Source organism: Gorilla gorilla, chromosome 8 (genome assembly GCF_029281585.2).
Source record: "Gorilla gorilla gorilla isolate KB3781 chromosome 8, NHGRI_mGorGor1-v2.1_pri, whole genome shotgun sequence".
NCBI classification, from domain to species: domain Eukaryota; kingdom Metazoa; phylum Chordata; class Mammalia; order Primates; family Hominidae; genus Gorilla; species Gorilla gorilla.
Window position 1 is genome coordinate 27,225,881 of NC_073232.2, and position 23,543 is coordinate 27,249,423.

The 23,543-nt window shown below is 39.8% G+C and overlaps 1 protein-coding gene across 8 annotated transcripts in view; it reads left to right on the top strand.

Annotated features, from left to right (window-relative positions):
* Positions 1 to 23,543, top strand: part of CACNB2 (calcium voltage-gated channel auxiliary subunit beta 2) — a 402,064-nt gene that overhangs the window by 107,999 nt on the left and 270,522 nt on the right. Inside the window, exon 1 of one of the 8 annotated variants that reach the window (XM_055354125.2) lies at positions 1,449 to 13,332. The exons of 6 other annotated variants lie outside the window; for them this stretch is intronic. In XM_055354125.2, the coding sequence (XP_055210100.1) occupies positions 13,285 to 13,332 (48 nt within the window). In that variant the 5' untranslated portion in view covers positions 1,449 to 13,284. Of the gene's footprint in view, positions 1 to 1,448; positions 13,333 to 23,543 lie in introns of those variants that run through there. One more of the 8 variants, XM_055354120.2, reaches the window with a different exon arrangement.

Sequence of the window (23,543 nt, forward strand, 5' to 3'; positions counted from 1 at the left end):
TGGATCTCTCTGGGACCTCTTTGATAATGGTGCTTAATCCCATTCATGACCTAATCACCTCCCAAAGGCCTCTCCTAATTCCATCACATTGGTGATTAGGTTGCAACATATGAATTTTGAGGGAAATGCAAAGATTCAGACCACAGTACCTACCAAACTAGAAAAGAGAAATTGAAATCCACAAACTTTAGCCTTCAAATTCAGTAGAAAAGTCCCACTTTTCCAAGCTAATTAAGCTGATGTTAGGACCCAAATGAACTGTTCTTTATGAGGAAGTAGAGAACATACTGTTTGTATCAAACATAATGAGTTGGATCTTTCAAAAATTAAAAATTCATAGTTCAATTAATTTACCTTTGGTGAGTGTCTGATTCGTAAGTAAGAATAATGGAATACTTCTGTGGTCTAATAATTAAAAAGTAATTGGGCAAATACATTTTTTGAAGTATTTTGTCATAAATCATATGAATCTCCCCAAGTTCTACTATTTCTGATCTTAAATTTGAGAAGAACTTTTTCTGTTGCATCTGTCATTCTTATAGTGTTCTCAACTAAATCCAATAGGAAAAGAAAAATTGAGATTTTCCTCATTCATTTCTTTGTCACTATGTAGCTCATAGCTAATTCAATATTAGGAGAAGTGAGCTTCTTTTAAACATATCTTGAAAGAGAATGTCTATGATCTCATTGGACATATCCAATATCACTCTCTGAGAAGTCTTCCTCTTGTTCTGTCCTGTAATTTTATATCTTTGTAACCAACATCGTTTGATAGCCCATCACCTCCTCTCCTCAGATCCTCATTTCCTTCCTTATCTGAGTTCCCGTGATGGAGACAGACATTCTCAACTCTCTGTTCCTCTCTCCCTCTGTCTTATTTTCCTGGGAAATGTGACATCAGCCTAAACCTGACTCTCATTCACTCTGCCCTTGAATTTCAGCAGACACACATAGTGGGGGAAAAAGACCACTCTGGGCACTGTTTTACTGGAAGTTCATGACCACAAATATCCACCTGCACTCAATTCTACCTGTTGATTCTCTTTTCCTGGCCAGTCCACTCACCTACCCCTGAGAGGTCTCTTTCACACCTTCCTTGTCCTTAAATCTGCAACAGTTTCTCCCATCTCCTCATTCTTGGTTAATGATCTTTCTCCTAATTTCATCTGAGAAAATAGCAACTCTCTAAAAAGACCTTCCCACTACTGCTACCATTAAATCCACCCACTGGTACCCAAATCTTCTGCTTCCTTCCTGCAACAGTGGGTGAACCAACTAAGAGTCTATCTGAGCCAACCACTCTGCTTATGCATGGGGTTCCAGCCCCTTGGCCCAACCAAGGACTTTGCTCCTACAATTATCTGTGATCTCTGTTGAAGTGTCTTTTGTTTTTCCTTTCTTACCTGTAATACCTCCTATTCCAAGAAAAAAAATGTCTTATTCGTGCATCTCTTTGCAGCTTTGTTTTCATTTTTCTACTCTCTGCTTAAGAAAATCTCCTTGAAAAATGTGTGTCCACCCACTGTATCAAATTGTTCACCTCGCTCTCTTTATTGAACTCATTTCAGACTCTTGACTCAGTCCCCCCAATGACTTCACTTGAGATGCTATCATCAGTGGCCTCTACCTGACCAGATCTGATGGTCAGTTCTCAGTCTTCATCTTACTTGACCTCACCTCTAATGGGCGAGATGCTCCGGGAATCAGTTTTCAGCTCCTCTTTCTTGGGAAATTTCTCAAGGGAATTTCACAAAAGCCTGTGGTTCTCAAGACCATCTATATGCCACCTTCCTAGTTTATTTCTCTACTCACACCTCCCTTCTGGACCCTGGGATTATATATGAAATTGCCTACCTGACTGCTCCACATCAATGTCCTACAGACTTCTCAAAATTAATATCCCTGCAAAAGTATTTTTTGTTTTCTCCTCTGATCCTGCTCCTCCCTAAATATTTTTCTTCTCAGGAAATGGAGCAATCATGTGAATGGTTGCTCAGCCCCGTCTCCCCCTTCCAGCTTCCAGCTGGACTCATTCTTGGATTCTTTCTCTCCAATAAGACATCAATCTATAGGTCAATTCTGTCACACTGGACTTTGAAATATATCCAGAATCCTACCACTTCTCAAGATGTCCTCGCACGAACACTTTAGACCAAGCCCTTCTCTCTTATCTGAACTACTGCAATAGTCTAAAAACTCATCTCTGTTTCCTCATTAGCTCTTGGCAGTCTCCACACAGCAGGCAGAATACTACTTCTGAGATATAAATCAAGCTAGGTGTCCTTTTCAAAGTCCTCCAATGGCTTTCCTTCCAATTAGAAGAAAATGCAGTCCTTGTTGTAACTTGGTGAACCTATATGATCTGGCCACTCAACGGGCTTCATCCACAGGCAACTTCTTACTGTCCTTTCTGTGCGCAAAGTGTGTTCCTGCCTCAGGGCATTTGCCTGGACTTTTCTTCTGCTGTGTTGTCTGACTCCTTCACTTTATTCACTTTGTTCTGCTCAAAACTCATCTTTCTAAGAGGTCAAGGAGGTCTGCCTATTGTCAATTTTATCTCTCTCTTTTTTTTTTTTTTTGAAAGTTGTCCATTCTAAATGTAGAGGGTGCCTAAGCTAGCAATGACTATGGACGAATGTCTTTTATTTTTGGAAAATTAAATATTTAAGATTTAGGGTATCTAGATACTTACGACCACTGTACAGCCTAGTGGTAGAATCAAGACCATCGCAAATTGATTTTGAATGAAACAAGTCCATCTTTGGCTTCCTCCATTTCCGTTTCCCCGTCTCTACTTTCTTAAGCCCTCATCCAGTTATCCAATACGGTGCAGGTTTATGCTCCAACTCCCTCCCAGGTCTGCTCTTACTCCTGAAGTGTCCATGCACCAAAGCTACCTACATCGTCTTCTCCCCAGTCTCTGGAACTTCTCATTGGTAGTTAGGTGTTTGGAGGAAAAGCCATTTGCTTTAACTACAGCTGCAAGCTGAGGTGGATGGCCTTCCCTTAAGTGTCTTCATCTTTTATTACTTCCAGCTTTATTGGTAAATGATATGCATCTGTGTTGAGTAGTCTTAAGGTCATTGCCATCAAATATTTATCTGAAGCTCATTGATGAGAAACAATACTCAGTGGGATTGTTTAATAGACACAGAATCCATTCACTGTCTAAAACTCCGGTTGGGAGCTAGATTTTTACAGTTCAACAGATCTGGGTTCAAATCCTGTTTCTGCTGCATATGAATTTCGTAGCCTTAAGCAAGTCTCTTGACTCTTTTTTTTTTTTTTCTTTTTTTGAGATGGAGTCTCACTCTGTCGCCCAGGCTGGAATGCGATGGCGTGATCTCAGCTCACTGCAACCTCCACCTCCTGGGTTCAAGTGATTCTCCTGCCTCAGCCTCCTCCTGAGTAGCTGAGGTCACACACGCCTGCCACAACGCCCAGCCAATTTTTGTATTTTTAGTAGAGATGGGGTTTCACCATGTTGGCCAGGCTGGTCTTGAATTCCTGACCCCAGGTGATCCACCCACCTCGGCCTCCCAAAGTGCTGAGATTACAAGCGTGGGCCACCATGCCCAGCCTCAACTCTTAAGTCTGTTTCCTCATTTGTAACCCACTGTATTAGTCCGTTCTCATACTGCTCTAAAGAACTACCTGAGACTGGGTAACTTATGAAGAAAAGAGGTTTAATTGACTCAGTTCCACAGGCTGTACAGGAGGCATGGCTGAGAAGCCATCAGGAAACTTATAATCATGGCAGACAGGTGAAGGGGAAGCAACCACATCTCACCATGGTGGAAAAGGGGACAGACAGCGCGAAGAGGGAAGTGCTACATGCTTTTAAACCATCAGATCTCGTGAGAACTCACTATCACAAGAACTGCAAGGGGGAAATCTGCCCCCATGATCCAGTCACCTCCCACCAAGTCCCTCCCCCAACACTGGGAGTTACAATTCAACATGAGACTTGAGTGGGGACACAGAGCCAAACCATATCACCCAGGGATAAAGAGTAATAGTCTTCATAATTGATATGAGGATTAAAGGAATAATGCTCACTGGGTGCCTGTATCAGTAAATAAATGCTAATGTTTTTTGTCATTGTTTTTATTATTATTCTTGGGTCAAGCCAAATCTCTAAGGAGTTAATTATCTTATCTAACCTATTCTCCTTTCTCTCTGCCCAGATTATTTTACTGAATGTTGCTGTGGTAGGAAACCTTTAGCTTCCCCTGACCCTCAGTCTAAAGCAGCTTTTCAGAACCCACTGGGGCATTTACCGGAAGGAATGCTGTTCCTAAGTTTACACAATGTTCCTTTTTATGGGGCCTCCAGGAGAAATCGGTGTCTGGTGTTAGTGCCAAACAGAGTCGTTCTTTTGAGCATTTGGTTTATTTTAAGCTTATGGATGGTAAATTACATAACCGACCGAGTTTCCCTTTTTGAGTTGGCTGCTCGAAAGCTTACAGCCAGATCTATGGCTCATAGTAAGAAGTACTTCCATTATTATGGGATGCATTTCGAGCCTTGTTTCTGCATTTTGTATTGCCATCTTTGCTTTGCTTTTTTTCTTTTAATCCCTCTTTAATGTTATTTAAGTGTCGTTTTAAAATTTATCCTTGTAAATTGCCTTAAATTATTTCTGAAACAAGGTGAGGAATAGATAGATACATAGCTGTAGGTAGATGAAATATGGTTTTAAATAATTTGTCATAGTGCTTATATTTAAGGGAGGTTTAATTTTGATAAGAAGATACTTGTGGCATAAAATGAATTTTCCAATTGGTAAAATTTCAGACTTTGCAAGAAAGCGGAAGGAAAAAGTATAAGGTGGGAATGTTTTTGCAGAAAGGTGATTTGGGAAACTGCTGGAAGGGGAACCTCTGAAAGGTAGGCAGGTAGGCAGATGATGGCTAGGGTGGAAAAGTGCCTGTTGCATGACTGGATTGGTTAATTAACCATTATGTGATCCTCCAAGATCAGCTTATAAAATTAATTTTCACCTTTCAAAGAGAAGGTAGGAAGAGGTTTAAAGCCATGGGCTCAGGAGTCAAACATCTGGATAGAAGTTCTAACTCTGCCATTGCCTTGAGCAACTTACTTGACTTTACAGTGCCTCAATCTCTTCGTTTATGAAATGGAGATGAAGGGCTCATGGAGTTGTCATGAGAATCAGAGGATGAGCTAGTGACGTGTTTAGAATAGTGACTGGAACTTAGCAGGAGTCAGTGAAACTCTTTGTACCTCTTTGCTTGAGTCCCTGGGTTTTTAAAAAGTTGCAAACAGTCCATTTTTTAAATGGATTGCATAGTAAGGTAAGTCAGATACTGGTGGGGCTGAGTACATAGCAATATTTATGACAAGTATGAATTTTCATAAAAATATATGCAGTTTATTAGTTACATCATAGAATTCTAAAATCTATCAGGAGTATTTTATGGCAACTTCAGAGAAAAGGTATGCTTCTCTTTCGTGGTCTTTCCAAACAAAGAGGAAATCAAAATTGCTGCTGGGAAATATTTTATCCTGTTATCATCCTAGATTTGTTCATGAAATGTTACACTATGAATAGCCTTTCTTGTCTTTTGCCACCAAAAAGCTACCATTTTCTTTCTTATATACATGTTGCATTTTCTTAGATCTACAATGAATGAAATGAACTGGTCAAATGGATTCTCTGAGAGTGTGGAAAATTTAAGACATGAATATGCCTCGCCTTTTCCCCTCTCCTTTCTCACTTCCTCCACTCCCTGTAATAAAGAGAATTTTACTTTTCTCTACTCAGTGCTTCTCCTTCCATCCCCATGTAATAATGTTCTATCATTGCCCCCGACTCTGGAGCATGAAATCTGAAGTTTGGACGCGAAGAAAATTGGCTGAAGATACAAAATAAAAGGAATCAGGTTTTTGTTTCCTGGCTCTTCTTGTTTAGAATCTGAATGATGGGTACAATAGGGCAAATGTAAAGAAAATTTTTAAAAGCACAGAAACTAAGCAAATTTACATCATACGAAGCTGAGGGATATAGGTTGGGGAAGAGAGAGTCAGGAACTCTGTACGTGAGAGAGTCCATTTTTGATGTTTTTGTTTGTGCTAGAAAGTATAGGTCCTCAAATGGCTTTGGTTATGAGAGAATCAGGGAGGAAAGGAAAAAGGATGTTTGAGAAGTGTTGCTGTGGATTATAGGATCCTGTGTTACATTCTTTGAGCTACGCAATTAAAAATTGGCATTTGATTTTCAAGTTTTTGTTGCTACATTGTATTCCTTTAAGTATGACTGGGCTATCAGAGAACTGGGATTTATTAGGGTTACACAATCTTGTTCTCACAATCTTGAATGTAGCAAGTGCAGTCTACCTCATTAACACAAAATATGTTTTAAATTTATCATTGAGGTTTAGTGTGCATTCCATGATTATTAGTAATTTCAAAAGTATGACTTTTTCTCTAATTTCATTGCTTTTACTTATCTTATTTACTTCTCCTGCTATCTGCGTATAGGTGGTAAACAAACAAATGTTGCCACTCTCATTACTGAGAAAAAAAAATGATTGATTGTTGGTCTGAAAAACAAAACAAAAACCAAAAAAAATCCCGTGCATCAAAAGACAACCCAGACACTTTGGTGAGAAATAAAGGAAAATTAGAGAAAGGTTTTCAGTTCTGTAGAAGCTGGAATGAAATAGAGTGTGCATTTTGGTGGCTAAAGAAGTGGAGTTCAGTGGAAGCTGCAAGCAGCCGGATAGAGATTTTGTTCAGGACCCTAAGGAGAGAAATGAGGACTGGACCAAGAAATAGAAGCACACTGGCACCGACATGAAAATAAAGGTTCATCACAGATTACTGAAGACTGAACTTCAGAAATGCATAGAAATGTTCAGGAATGAGAGAACACGGGAACGTGTATGTATTACATTGGGTTTCATTTTCTGTTTTCTGTACTTGCACTTACCTACTTGAATTCCCCAATATCTAATAGATTCATTCATTTTCCTTATCTCCCGTCTTCAGCTCCTTAGCATGAGAGCATCATCTTTTGCTTGGATAAAAGTACTTCCTAGCTGGTCTCCCTGGCTTCTCTCTAGCCGTCTTCCAATCTGTCTTCAACTGTACTGCCAAAGTGGATTTTAAATGGCACAAATCTGATCATGCCTCTTGAGGGAAAGAAATCCCACTGCTCTTAGTAGAAAGAGAAAAGATCCCCAGCATGGCCCTCATGATCTTGCCTGATAATCACCTGCCTCACTAACCTCATCTTCTCCTCTCTCTCTTACTTTATTCTCCAACTGCTTAAGCTGGGCCTTCTCCCTTCTACCACATAGAGCTTCCCTCTCCCTGCCTTTCTCCCCTGCATTTAGTTAACTCCTTCCCACCCTTCAGCCTCAGCTCAGGTAGCAGTGCCCCAGAGACACCTTTTCTGACCCTTCTGATTCTCGAAGATGTCAACCCACTCTACATTCTCATAGTATTCTGTACATTCATGCAAAGATCTTATTAGCTTGTAATTCTATGCTTATGTGATTATTTCATTCAAATTGCCTTGCCCCCTGGATTTTAAGCTCCTTGAAGGCAAGGACATTAGTTGTTTTACTTGTCGTTTTCCTACTGGTGCCCAGCAGAGACACGCACTTGATGAGCAGCACTCAGTTGATACTGTTGACTGAATGGATGAATAGAGACAGTTGGTCCTTTTTTTGTTTTTACTGAAATTAGCAAGAGTTTTTGGTCAACTTAAGGACCCTAGGCTCTTCATGGTTGCAGGCGTACTGTGAAGGGAGAGTCTAATGGGTATTTAAGCAGGTGTCTGTCAGAGGACGGACCCATCTTTCCTAAAATCACAGCCACAGAAAAGCCAGAAGCACTTAAGCAGAGACAATTCTGACAAAAAAAACCTTCAGTTCTGCTACAGAAGGCTTCTTTAGGTCTTTCATTTCTTATTATGAAAGAGTTCTCTTCTTGAAGGAAGCACTTCATCTGATGTTTAACTCTGACTGTGTTCTTGCCACTCCTAACTAATAGTAACATATAAAGTGAATAGTAAAGAAACATTAATCCTCATACTTTCAAAAGACTGGCCAGGAATAAATCCCTTGGATTAAAAAACATATATCTTCCATCGATATTATCTACATTTACCTTTGATTACCTTTAATTTGTTGATTTTTGTCATTGAGCCTCTTCTTAACACTTTTCAATATTTTGGTTTTAAGATATCTCGTATTATAACAAAATAGCTAATTTAGCAATTCATTAGGTTTGTAATTTAGCTACATGAGCCAAGCAGCTAGTTTTTATTGACTTTATTTGATTATTTAGTAAATGAACGGTTATCACAGACAAGTATACAAGCTCAAAAGCTTTCAATTTCTTGCTGAAGTTGAACTATTGACCAGGTTATTTTTAGACTCAACAGTCTGGAATTTTTTTTCTGCTTCTTAATAAAACAACAGATATTTTCACATTTAAAAGTTTCAGTAATTCTGTATGTACTACCAGTTCAATTCTAAACTCTTTGCTGTGTCTAAACTCTTTTGCTGGGACCCAGGTAGTCCCAGCCTGAGTTCCTGATTCTTGTCTCCATTCTTGCCTTTTCTTTTTTCCCTCTTCCACTCCCCCGCCTCCTCCACAGGCTTGGATCTGTGAATTCATCATTCATTCCAGAAACACTTTGAGGTGCTTTTAAAATCCATGTTTAGGCGGGGCATGGTGGCTCAGGCCTCTAATCCCAGCACTTTGAGAGGCCAAGGTGGGTAGATTGCACGAGCTCAGGAGTTCAAGACCAGCCTGGGCAACATGGCAAAACCCCATCTCTACAAAACAATACAAAAATTAGCTGCGCATGTTGGCACATACCTGTAGTCCCAACTACTACTTGGGAGGCTGAGGTGGGAGGATCACTGTGAGCCTAGGAGGTTGAGGCTACAGTGAGCTGAGACTGCACCACTGCACTCCAGCCTGGGTAACAGACACAGACCCTGTCTCAAAAATTAATAATAATAATAATAGTAATAATAGTACAAGTTTAGCATCTATAATTGGAATCAGAGCAAAAGTGCCAATATAGGAGTTAATGTCTCTTTCTTGGTGTAGTCCAAACGTAAACACTATTGGGCCAATATGGCAGCTCCCCTGTCCTAGGGACTTGGGTCTGTCTTGTTGCTCTCTTCTCCTGAATGTGCAGCTTTCTTCTCATTATAAATGGCTGTCCCAGCTCTCAGCAGTGACACATGACTTGGGTATTGGCACATGCCATTTCTGCATCTGCCCATTGACCAGAATCTAGTCCCGTGGCCATCCAAGTTGCAGGAGAAGCTGGGACATTCATCTTAGCCCAGCAGCCGATGTCTATCTCTATTACTGTAAATGAAGTAAAGAATGGATCAGGAGGGGACAACTATGAATCTTCATGATACCTACTATGTTTCAGTCACTGTGCTAAGTGCTAGGGATATAGAGATAAGTAAAGACTGAATCTGGGGGAGAACTGAGTTTAGAATGAGGACTTGGGGTAGATCCCTGTTGTCTGAAGATACCCTTCTTCGTATACACTATAGAAACACAATTTGTTCTGTGTATATTCTGTATGTAATCTTCTGTGCTTTTGCATCTTCTGCCCATTGCCTGGGATCCTTTCTCCCTCGCACTTTCCACTGAATGCAATTCTGTCCATTCTGCAAGGCTAGCCCAAGTGTCCTCATCTTTGTGAAGGCTCTATTTTTCCTTCCAGGGATAGTTAGGAGTTTTTCCTTGGCGTTCCCATTGCTCTGAAACACTGCGTTCTCTTTCCTCTGTTTTTTGAGATGGAGTCTCCGTCTGTCACCCAGGCTGGAGTGCAGTGGCATGATCTCGGCTCACTGCAACCTCTGCCTCTTAGGTTCAAGCAATTCTCCTTCCTCAGCCTCCCGAGTAGCTGGGATTACAGACATGTGCCACCCTGCCCAGCAGATTTTTGTATTTTTAGTAGAGACAAGGTTTCGTCATGTTGGTCAGGCTGGTCTCAAACTTCTGACCTCAGGTGATCTGCCCACCTGGGCCTCCCAAAGTGCTGGGATTATAGGCGTGAGCCACCGCCCCCAGCCTCCTCAGTTCTTATACGTGCCTAGAGGAATACATGGATTGTATTTTATTCATTTCATATCCCCAGCACCTTAGCACAGCACTGAGCAAACAGAAGGTGCTCTATAAATGTTTGCCGAATCAAATTAGTTAGTGCTTGGAATCCTTTTGTGGATTCTTGAATGACAAGGTGGGTGGAATATCTAATGAATGGGGGAATCTCTCTTATATTGTGTATAAAAATATCATAGTTAATAAAAAGTTAAGTGAATTCCAAATCAAATTCAGAATCATAGAAGGGGTAGATCATTTCCCCAGTGTTTTCATCTTATTCTAACTTTAAGCTAAATTTTTATTCTTTATTCAGTTATTCCAGTAAAAATGTGGTGATAGAGGTGATGAAAGGGCCTTAAGAAAAAACTTGAGGCCGGGCATGGTGGGTCACGCCTGTAATCCCAGCACTTTTGGAGGCCGAGGCGGGAGGATCACGAGGACTGGAGTTCAAGACCAGACCTCCCACCGTGGTGAAACCCCATCTCTACTAAAAATACAAAAATTTAGCCAGGCTGGTAGCGGGCACCTGTAATCCCAGCTACTCAGGAGTCTGAGGAAGAAGAATCACTTGAACCCAGGAGGCAGAGGTTGCAGTGAGCTGAGATCATGCCACTGCACTCCAGCCTGGGTGACAAGAGCGAAACTCTGTGTCAAAAACAAACAAACAAGCAAACAAAAAACAAAAAAAAACTTGAATTTTAATTATGTGTTCTTTTATATTACTCAGTGTTCCTTTCACTGGAGTTTCTTTAAAAAATCAAATTGAAGTCCTACCTACTAGGAATATATCATGTATGGTTCAGAAAATTGTGAGGGATTTTTTTTTTTCCAGGATGTACTTCAAGAGCCAATTTACAGTGTAATTCAGAAATTTGGTTTTACTCTAGGTTTCTGATTTAATCACTAAAGTGTCCTTATTTTCTGTCTGTAGACTATGTTATTTTCCTTTTGGACCTTCAAATCCCCAAAGGTTTAACTAGTATATGATAGGACCATAGAATTTTCACAGACTATGTAGATTATATAAGTTTCAGGGTTTAAATTATGCTATTGCTTATATTACTGATAAACAAAACATGGAATCATTTTGGGACCCAGTTTGTCAGTCAAATAAGGAGATTAAGGCAGAATTTTTTTTTCACCTCTATCAACCTCTTAGACTATTAGTAATAATATAAAAGTGTTGCTTTAAATCATAGACTTTAAAGGCCAGGCATGGTGACTCACACTTGTAATCCTAGCACTTTGGGAGTCTGGGGCAGGAGAATGGCCTGGAGCCAGGAGTTTGAGACCAGCCTGGGCAACAAAGTGAGACCCCTGTCTCTACAAAAAAATTTTAAAAATTAGGCTGGGCACTGTGGCTCAGTGTAATCTCAACACTTTGAGAGGCCAAGGTGGGCAGATCACTTGAGTCCAAGAGTTCAAGACCAGCCTGGCCAACATGGTGAAACTCCATCTCTACTAAAAAAAAAAAAAAAAAAAAAGTACAAAAAGTAGCCAGGTGTGGTGGTGCACACCTGTAGTCCCAGCTACTCAGGAGGCTGAGGCAGGAGAATTGCTTGAACCCTGGAGGTGGAGGTTGCAGTGAGCCAAGGTTGTGCCACTGCACTCCAGTCTGGGTGACAGAGTGAGACTCTGTCTCAAAAAAAAAAAAAAATTTAAGCAGGTGTGGTGGCATGCACCTCCAATTCTAGCTACTTGGGAGTCTGAGGTGGGAGGACTGCCTGAGCAAGGCAATCAAGAGTTCAAGACTGCAGTGAGCCATGATTGCACCACTGCACTTCAGCTTGGGCAGTAGAGTAAGACCCTATCTCAAAAAAGCCTTGAGAAAATACTGGTAAAGTGTTGAGAATTAATTATCTTTTATTTTTCCAGGAACCTAAAGGATGTAGTGGTGGTTAATCTGTGACATGAAATCATTAACATACCTTCTTAGGTCTCAACAGAATATGGAATGACTTGGGCATGGGTGCAAATTTGGATCAATATCTATGACACACTAAAGATATTGCATATTAGAATGCCTGATATCATACCAATGAACAGCTGAATCTCCACATGTCTTAATGATTCATCTTTTTAGGTCTGACATGTACAAGGTCTTTAGGGAGAATATTAGGATCAGCTCAGTCCCTGAAAACTGGGTCTTTAGGGAAAGATCTAAATAATAGCTTACAAAGAATATTGACTTGGGAGCTCTCACACTTGGAAGGCAGCCTTATGTAGTTTATTATATCTAAATCATAGGTGGTATGAGATCTAATGAATTAATGAGGTCTGAGTCGGATCAAATTCGCCTTCCAGAGTTGTGTTTATTTAACATGCTTTAACCCAGAAAATGAACATTTGCCAGTGAGCACCAAACAACTGTGCGCCGCAGTGCTTGAGCGAGTCAGGTCCTGAGGCCACTCTGGCGATCCTCCTTACAATTCATGTGAAATACCTACTGCAGGACAAAGCATCTGACGGTTTGGAGGATGTTTCTGTAGTCCTAGGAATCCACAGTGAATTCGAGTCTAGACTCAGTCATTTTTCAGGGTCAGGGGAGGAGGGAGAAGTAGCAAATCAGATATGCCCAAAACGTTACAGAGGTAACAGTGAATCCAGGATGCTGCTGTCAGCCTGTGCATTGTGAAGAAGGCAATCATAGGCGAGCAGCCGCGGGAGCAGGAACAGCAGCGTGCTAAGAAGCAGTCACATAAACAGCAGCAGGAGTAGGCCTCCTGCTTTTCAAAAGCAGAGTACTGCAGGGTCGCGAAATGCAAGACACTCAGATGTTTGAAAATCTCCCGAGTTGAGAATGGCTACTGTAAAAGCGTCACCAAGAAACTCTGATGATCTGGACAGTCCTAACTCTGTGTTAGCAATACTTACTTCCGGAAAATTAATGCTACTTCTTGTAGATTTTTGCAAATAGGAAACCCCCTTGAAGAAGATCTCAAATTACGCCCCCCACCCCCAAAAAAAGACAAACAGGGGAGAACAAAGTTTTGGCATGCCTGCAGGAACGGTGGCTTTTTTAGAAACTACCTAGGAGGCAGAAGCTAAGTGATTTGCTCATGCCTCTTACCTGGGAGTAGAAGGTGGGAAGAAATGGACCGAGGCTGTGACGAGAAGACAAGGCACAGTGCAGCTTGGTGAAGCCACACGCTGACTGCGTTCTGCCCCCTCTTCATGCAGTGCTGCGGGCTGGTGCATCGCCGGCGAGTACGGGTGTCCTATGTAAGTTTCTATTGCTGTAGAATTGCAGCTGGGAGCTGAAAATACTATTCGTGTCTGTCTGGTGCATGTTGCCTCTTTCAGCTGTTTTTATTCCCTGTGCTGAACCAACCAGACAGTCGATCATTTCGTACCATGAGTTTTCAAGGAATCTGAGGTATAGGAGATTCTGAGATATTTATTTTTTCCCGGAGATGTTTTTATCTATCTTTTGTGCCTTGTGACTTTAATAAGGTTGGAAATAACTTGCGCAGGGATTGGTTTGAGAAGTCCATTGTCTCAGAGATCTGCCTCATTCAAACCAGTTGATACTCTCTTTTACCTAGAGTAGTCCTGTTTTCATATTTGAATGATGGGATGGTAGGGGGAAGAAATACCACGGAGTTTGACAAATTATAGATAGGCGCAGAGGCTAACACTAAATCTTTATTTTGAGCAGCTTCAGAAAAATAGTAGATAATAATCACTGGATGGATGACACAGCTGTTGCAACAGCTTTATCATCCTGTGACTCTTTCACTGAAATAGCCCTTATTTCATGGCCCTGCTGTGTTTTGCAAAATGGCTGTCTGAGTATTAAATTCTACAAGGCAGGCTCACACAAATATTGAAGTATCACTACTTAACATGATTGGATGCTAATTGCAATATGCTGTGCCGTACACTAGCCGACCAGCTCCGAGCAAGCGCTGGCTTGATTTTCATACTCCTTTTGCGAGCAGCTACTCTATTTTCAGGAAGGGATGTGAAAGGGAGCAGGAGGTTTATGCAGGCTGGGCAAACTGCAGTGCTGAATTGTTTAACACTGGTTTGACATTCCTGACTGCAAAACAAATAGAAAATTGACAAAGCAAGCTAATCAATACTTAAAGTATTGAAGGCAAAGAAACCCGTGACCTTGGAAAATGGGCCACAAAAAAAGAGATATATGTGAGACTTACAGGACAAACAAGGTCAAAATCTGATATGATCTCAATAATAAAGTTGGAAATGGTGAGGGGGCGGGGTGGGAGGGCAGGGAGAGATAACTATACTGTCAAACCTTAAAGAGAGTATTCAATTTTATTAAATAAGTAAAAGCATGAAAAACCCCTTTTATTTAAAGGTTTTTGTAATTGTTACATATTTGGTGCCATTTGTCTTTTGAATGCAACAGTTGACATATCAGAAATCAATGGAGTAATCAGGTAGCCAGCCAAGATTTCTAAAGACGACATCTGCAGGGATAGATGGTTTTTATCCAGTCAAAAAGTTAATTGCTTTTTAAATAAGATTTGGGAATAAGTGTTACAAACTTTTTAGAGTATAAGATTAGCCACCTAAAGAAAACCTTAAGTTAAAAACAAAAAATAATTTTAATTTAAAAATCCATAGTTTCTAGAATGAAGAGTGAGAATTTCTTAGCTTTCTGCGTTTCTGTTTATTCTTGTATAATGAATTAGAAGAAATGCATGGTTATGTGTGCCTATTGAATACAAAAATTCTGAAATAAGGCCTCCGACAAAGCAACAAATTTTTACCCTACTTATTTTAGTTCTTCTTCTTACATTGAACATGTAAATAAATAGAAAGAAGAGACAACATAATCTGGATTTTTGAAGTCTTGATTGAAAGCTACAGAGACTTGGTTCATCTGCTCATTCTCAAATATTTTTACCCTGTATTTTGAATAAAGTACCACAAAATATAGAGCACAGATGTCTTTTAAAGATAAAAGAAATGCATACCCTTGGTCACTAGAAATAAATTTTCATTTACTTTAGAGTGTTTTTCTCTTGGGAAGCCTTACCTCTAACCCACCTGCTGCTGTTTTAACCTCTCTTCTTTGACACTTTATGGATTGCAGTTTTCTTTACAGATGGCCAACCCAGAGTGGGAGATAGGTTAAATCTGAAACCTATTTTTTTCCTTGAAGGAAAAGAACCCACTGTGCATCTATCTGTAATGGAGACTTTAGATTTGTCTGCAAAGCAGATGAGTCTAGAGGCTGCTCATTGAATACAAAGGGCAGCCAGACCCCTATGTGGTACTAGTGGTTAGGACCTCGTCATACTGGTTGGGCTGTCCTGGAGTCCTTTCTCAAATCTGTTGTCAGTTTCCAGGAATCACAATTCTGATAATACTGGAACTAAATGTCAATATTTATATACATACATGTATGCATATATCTGTTAGATCTAATTACATAAATAATATATTTTAGATGTAATATAAATCAATTGATCAATATGCACCTGTGTGTGCATGTATCTTAATCTTTCACTAGTTCTTATACCTTTTCTTTTTAGTATGACAGCTTTCTTAAGAATTCCTCCTACTCAAACATTGTCTCTCAGAAAGAATATGAAAGTTATGTGGGTTTCAAAGAAAGTTATACTCATATGCCATAGTTCTTTATTTCTAGGTTTTTACCTTTCTAAGCTGTTGCTTTTATTAGGTTGCCTCCCCTCACTTGTTTAACGTTACCTTCAGATTCAAAACTTCTCTGAGCAGTGGGCTCACAGAAGTAGGCTGCAGACTGTAGCCCTGTCTTGCTCTTTAAGACTCAATGCATAAGCTTTATTCTTGACATTATTATTGATGTTCAATATCTAGTCTTCATTCTTTTGTTTACTCCTAACCATCATTCTTTTAGAACTCAGCTTCACAGCTCAGAAGTAATTCCTGTGTTTACCTAAACTGTCTTGCTATTTCGTTAAGGACATGAAAATCTGTGGGCTGAATAAATACTCTTAAATTTAAAAGGATATATAAACATGGTAAGCTCTGTGTGCATTTCTGTGAAACGCTTCTCAAGTATTGACATTTGCATGCTTTGGAGAGCAGAGATACTAACTCTTTTTGGTAAGCTTTTTGAAAAAATGTTTTAATTTTTGTGGGTACATAATAGGTGTATATATTTATGGGGTACATAACATGTTTGGATACAGGTATGCAATGCATAATAATCTCATCATGGAAAATTGGGTATCCATCCCATCAAGCATTTATCCTTTGTGTTACAAACAATCCAATTATACCCTTTTAGTTATTTTAAAATGTACTATTATCGAAGTATAACATACGTGCATAAAAGTAGGTGCAGAAATTATATAAGCATTGAGCTTGAAGAATGTTCTCAAAGCAAACATGCCTTTGCAACCAACACTCAAATCAAGAAACCAAGCATTGTGAGCAACCTTCTCCTCCCTTCCAATTCCAGCTGTCTCCCACCTCCCCCAGGGTACCCACTAAACAGACTTCTAACATGGTGGATTGGTTTTTCCTGTTTCTGAATTTTATTCAAATGAACTCAAACAGCATGTACTCTCCTCTCATCCAGCTTGTGTTGCTCACCATTGTATTCATGATATTAACCCACGTGGCTGCACATAGTTGAAGCTGCAATTTCTCGTGCTCACGGTTGTACAGTATTCCATTGTGTGGCTCTATGATGACTTAGTGATCCATGCTACTGTTGATGGGCATTTGGGTAGTTTCCAGTTTGGGGCTATCATAAATAGTGCTGTTATAAACAGTTGGGACATGCCATATTGTGAATGTTTATGTATGCATTTCTCTTGGATGTGAACCAAGGAATGAAATTGCCAAGTCATAGGGTACAGTATAAATACATTGTGCTTAAGTAGATGCTGGTCAGCAGCTTTCTGAAACATCGGGTCAAGGTTCACTCCCACCTGCGTGCCTCCCCTTTACACCTAGTATTGTCATTTGCATTTTAGCGTGTCTGATGAGTATGTCAGAGTATCCCATTATGGCTTTGCTGTGCATTTCCCTGATAACTAATGAAGTCAGGCATGTTTTCATATATTTATTGACCATTTGGCCATCTTCTTTTGTTTTTGAGATGGAGTCTCACTCAATGTTGCCCATGCTGAAGTGTAGTGGCACAATCTCGGCTCTCTGCAACCTCCACCTCCCGGATTCAAGCCTCAGCCTCCTGACTACAAGTGCCCTCCAGTTTCACGCCCAGCTAATTTTTGTATTTTTGGTAGAGACGGGGTTTCACCATATTGGCCAGGCTGGTCTTGAACTCCTGCCCTTGTGATCCGCCCACCTCAGCTTCCCAAAGGGCTGGGATTACAGGTGTGAGCCACCACACCCGGCCATTTAGCCACCTTCTTTTGTGAAGTACCTGTTCAAGTATCTTGCTTCTTTTTGTCTTAGGTTATCTGTCTTTTCAGGCATTTTCCTTCAGAAAAGAACTGGCAAGGAGAAAAGCATCTGGTGATTAGCATAACAAAATCATTAAAGACAAATGTTACTGACAGAGATATATATAAATGGAATCAGACTTAGCCTGGGTTTGAATTTTGATATAATCATTTACTTACCATGTGATCGTGGGGTTGTTTTCTTTCTTTGAGTCTCAGTTTTCTCACCCATATAATCAGGATAATAGTAAAATTTCAAAAGTTTATTGTGAGAGTTAAGATGAAATAATGTTTGTGTGCACTTACTTCTGGCCTGATACGTAGTCGTTTTTGAAAAATGAGTAGTTACTGTGATAGGAGATCATGAAGCAGGGGAATTTGCTGTCTACTTGATTGCTGCCTGTGTTAGTTGCTAACTACTAATAGTCTTGAAAAGCTCTTATTAATAAATGACTAGATACTGGAAGGTAATGTAGTCCACACGTTACTAATCTCTTATAAGATCCACACTTTCCATAGTGTGTGATCACCTTTGAGCTTTTAGAGCATTTAAATGTCACCAAATGATATTGCATTTGTATACATACCATAACTTCAGCAATTCGGTACTCTAGTTAAATTCTGATTGTTCCAACGCACATTTACATAGTTCTTCAAAGTTTACAAAATGCTTTTATGCCCACTATTTCATTTGACATTAAATCAATCACTAGAGATAGGCAAAGGAAGTGATGATGTCTTCATTTTATAGATGAGAAAATTTCATACCAGGGAAGTAAACTGTACTGCCAAAGGCCACAGAGTCTGAGGATGGTCAAACTGAGATTCAAGCTGAAATTGACTCTTATTCCATGTATAGTGCTTTGGTCATCTTGTTTGGAATGTCTTTCCAAGTTTAAATAATGGGATTATAATTAAATTTAATTAACATGCAAATGTTGTAGTGCTTTTGGGTATAAAAATCAATTATCACTGGGCTAGAGAAGTGCTGAAGTGCCTGTTCACAGAGATTTCTGGTTAGTAGAATGTAGGTAGTAAAGTTTTTTGTTTTTAATTATGGTTGTTCGCTCACAATTCATACTTTTTACAAGTGATCAGAATTGTCCTGCCAGTTAAAATAAGTGTGAGCGGGCCGGGCACAGTGGCTCACGCCTGTAATCCCAGCACTTTGCTAGGCCGAGATGAGCAGATAACTTGAGGTCAGGAGTTCAGGACCAGCGTGGACAACAGGGTGAAACCTCGTCTCTACTAAAAATACAAGAACTTAGCCGTGCGTGGTGGTGCATGCCTGTAATCCCAGCTACTCGGGAGGCTGAGGTGGGAGAATCACTGGAACCCCAGAGGTGGAGGCAGCAGTGAGTCGAGATCGTGCCACTGCACTCCAGCCTGGGAGACAGACGAGACTCTATCTCTAAATAAATAAATAAGTATGAGCTATACACTTATGTATGCCTTGGGAAATATATTTGCACAGTAAATGATTTTTAAAGGCATGTGTGTATGTATGTGTGTATATATACTATGTGTGTGTGTGTATATATATGTGTGTGTGTGTATATATATATATCTGTGTCCTTAAATCACTCAGAGCTTTTCCAGATGTGTCTTAAGATGTCCTTTAAGGGTGATATTTGGCTTTTAAGACCTCTGTATCTTTGAATGTCAAGTTCATATATGTATTTTGGCAAGAAATTGATAACTTCATATTTGGAACTGCATGTGTTTTTATTAATAATAGCTTTTAATATTGGCCATGTTAAAATCCTTAATTTTTTTCAGAGCTTTAAATTTGGCTTTAATTATAAACCTCACTACATAATGATATTTTATTAAAATTAAATAAGAGGCCGGGTGTGGTGGCTCACTCCTGTAATCCCAACACTTTGGGAAGCCAAGGTGGGCAGATCACTTGAGGTCGGGATTTCAAGACCAGCCTGGCCAACATGGTGAAACCCCATCTCTACTAAACATACAGAAATTAGCCAGGTGTGGTGGCGGGCACCTGTAATCCCAGTTACTCAGGAGGCTGAGACATGAGAATCACTTGAACCCAGGAGGTGGAGGTTGCAGTGAACTGAGATCATGCCACTGCACTCCAGCCTGGGTGACAGAGTGAGACTCCATCTCAAAAAAGAAAACAAAAAAAGAAAAAGGAAAATGAAGTAAACTTTCATATAAACATTAAGAAGCACAGAGGTGGGAAAATGAAATTAAGTTGGTGGTTGGCAACCTCTGGGCATGTGTAGAGAATGAGCTTGTTGGTGCATGTTCAGGGTCATGGGACCCTCTGGTTGCCTTAGCATCTCCCACCACGGCCCCAGTTAACACTGATCACTTTTTCTTCCCATTGGAGAGGCAGTTTCATGTGTGAATGACACTTCTGGGGCAGCGGCCCAGCCTTTGCACACCAGAGAAGCTCCTGCAAGTTACTTCATCACTCTGTGCCTCAACTTGCCTTTCTATGAAACAAGAATAATAATAGTCTTATTCTTAAGTTTTCTATGATTATTAAATGTGTTAAACTATGAAAACACTTGACACAGAGTAAGTACTCAAGTAAATGTGAACTGTTTCAATTGTGATTATTCCCACCTCCCTCTGCATCTGAGTACAACTTCTCCAGTGCTGAAAAAGAGCAGTCCCTTTTAGAAGGATGCCTTCATGTTTTAAAGAAAGCTCTTGTAAAGCATATTGAATTATGTAGGGCTGTAGTGGTCATCAACTAACTGTTCAGTCATGAAGCAATTACTGAGTCCCTGCTCTTTGCCCAAGGCTATTCTGAAAGTTAGAAATGTAGAGAGGAATTGAACCTTTCATCTCTGTTCTCAGAAAAGTCTAGTCTAGCGGTGGAAATACATGAGTTTCCGGAACATTAAAATGTGTTTGACATAACAGGATTATCTGACAATAGGAATAAATAAATGGTATACCACCTATAGTAGGAAATAGCATATAGACATTAAAGAGAAAAGGCTAGATTTGTATAGACTTATGTAGAAGGAGGTTTATATTCTGAGAATACTTTATATAAAAATTAAGATGTAGAGCAATGTATATAGTATGATTGCATTTATTCTACATGTGTTTGCATTTATATTGGTGTTTGCATGAGTAGAGGTCTAAAAGACTTTACCAGTATATGAACAGCACATGAAAATGAGATTATAGAGGAACAGGCAGGATTTTACCTTTTACATCATTAAGTATGTTGTAATAAGTATGTTTTAATTTAATAATACATATTTAATGTGACAAATGCCTTGAAATTAATTTATCCCTCACCTTTTTCCAGAAAGGCTTATAAAATTTAAATATGTTATCTCCTACCTCACTAGAAAACACTCAACCCGAAATGCATTGAGCAAAAGTAATTCATAAATTGAGGAGTCTATTGATTGAGAAATTGTCATATGTACTCAAAGTATTTTGGAATAAAGAAGAGCAAGGTCTGGCCTTCTTCTTGATCAAGAAGTGTCTCATAGCAGCACTGCTATGAGCTCCCAAATGTCCTTTAGGTCTGGCCTTCATGAGATGTTATATGTGGAGGTGCTTAACTGTGGGTTAGGGTTAAGTCCTTTGCTTTGCATGATAAGAACCTGTTCCATGAAGGGTGATCAAGTCCTACTGAGTTGATTTGCACTGTGGTATGCCTTCGTTGCTGGCAGATTTCCTAAATAAATAAAGGTCAGAAGGAATATATGAGATCTAAGCAGGTGAATTTACATCATCTTAAGAGATATTTCCATTAATTTGTGCTAGCCTACTGAATTATCATCCGTCACTAAAGATACACACAACTCATGATGGTCACATGGTCACATCTGTTGGACATGGCCCCATCCCACTGTCTAAAACACTTTTCCCTTCACTTCTGTGATACCACATTCTCCTGTCTCCATTTTTTTCTTCCTATTTCTCCTAATCTACATATGATATATTCAATGTCTTGCCATATTGCTATTCCTTCAGGTGGTCATGAGTCCATCCTCAACTCTAGAGAAGCTGGTGAATGGTAACATAACATTTGAGGAATGCTCAAAAGAAAGAAAATCTGAAAGAAAATAGACCTAGAAAAAATGGCTAGAGAAATTGAAGTTAAACTTTTCTGCACATATGCTGATGGCTACCAAATCAATATGCCCTGCCCAGATCTTTCTTCCAAGTTTTAGACCCATATTCAAAAGTTTCCAGACATCTCTATTTGGAAACTCTCCAGGCACTGTAAACATGGTTATGCAAGACTGAGCTCCATCCTTGCGGTCCTGTTCCTCCCTCTCTCTGCTCCTCCCTTCCACTCTCCCACCACTACTTATATCTACTCCTCATTTACTGGTTAGATTAAATGACATTTTTATACTCTCCATTGTCCAAGCCAGAAACGTGGTCCTGTCCCTCTTCTTTACTTTCTGATCCATTCAATCATGTTCAATCATTGCTACTTCCTTGAGAGCTCTGGAATCTTTTCTTTCTATTCCACCTATCTCAATCCTAGTGCAGGCTGTTATTTCCTTCCCCAGTTACCACAGTAACTGCAGTAGTCCATTCTCACCCTGCTGTAAAGTAGTACTCAAGACTGGATAATTTATAAAGGAAAGATGTTTAATTGACTCACAGTTCCTTATAACTGGGTAGACCTCAGGAAACTTACAGTCATGGCAGAAGGCGAAGGAGAAATAAGGACCTTCTTCACATGGCGGCAGGAGAGAGTAGAGAGCAAAGGGGGAAGAACCCCTTATAAAACCATCAGATCTCATAAAAACTCACTATCATAAAAACAATGTGGAAGAAACTACACCCATTATCCAGTCACCTCCCACTGGGTCCCTCCCTCGACAAGGGGGGATTATGGGGATTACAATTCCACATGAGATTTGGGTGGGGACAAAGCCAAACTATATCAGCAGCCTCCTAACTGGTCACCCCATCTTAGTCTTCATCCTCCAACAATCCATTCTCCACATTGGAACTGCCATTGTGATTTTTTTCAAGAGCACTCATAGTATTTCTCTGCTTAAAGCCCCCAGTTGGTTCCCATTTTCTGAGAATATGAGTGCAATCTGAGCAATGTTGCTATGAGACACTTCTTGATCAAGCCACTGCTTGTCTCCTTAGCCTTAATTCTCAGCACCTTCATCCTCTGGAGTCCCCCAGTGGCATTGAATTTCATACAGTTTCCCAACAACCAACACTCTTTTATTTGCCTGTGCTCCTCCACAGAGGCTGTTCCCTGGTCTCGGTTAGGTATCCTTGCTTTTCTCCTATCGTAACACTTACCCTACCTTATCCTAATTATCCCTTTAGTTGTCTGCCCATCTTTGAACTTAAGTTTCTTTCATTCCCTTTTTGATTGTTGTATCTCTGTTGCCCAGCAAGAATGCCTGGCCTCTGACAGACACTCAAGACGTAATGGTTGAATACATATATACATAATGCTGGGGAAATATCAAATTTTTACTCTTTCACTACTACCTCTTTATTCCTACTTGTCATTATAATATGTCGTTTTGGGGGATGGGGGTAATGCTCTCAGTCAGTCTATGAAGCTTCCCCCAGATACTTCATTGATTTATGTGATATATGTGAAATTTACTGTATACTTGTGTGTATAAACACACATACACAGAGCTTTGTGATGGTATAAGTGTTCCTTGGTCTCATCAATATGCAGAAAGTAGAAGAGAAATTTGGTTGATATGCATAAAGTAGAAGAGAAATTTGCTTGCTACAGTTTGCAACTATGTAATCATTTCCTCTTTTGGCCTCTTTTCCCGATTTAGATGATATTCCTTGTATTTCTTTTAAGAATATAAAGCAAGAAGCAGCTTATTTACCCATAACAAGGACCTACTGAAGTGCAGAGGAGATCTAAGTTCTGATTGAAAGCACGAAATTGACTAAAACCCACAAACTAACTTCGTTTTAAAACAGCAGTTACAAAAGTAGGTAAATATGTTTAAAAACAAAAACGTATTTAAAAACAAAAACCTATCTTCAAGCACAGCCATTTAAAAATAAAAACACCACCAGATTATTTAAAGCCTTGAGTTAAGGGCTTTAATG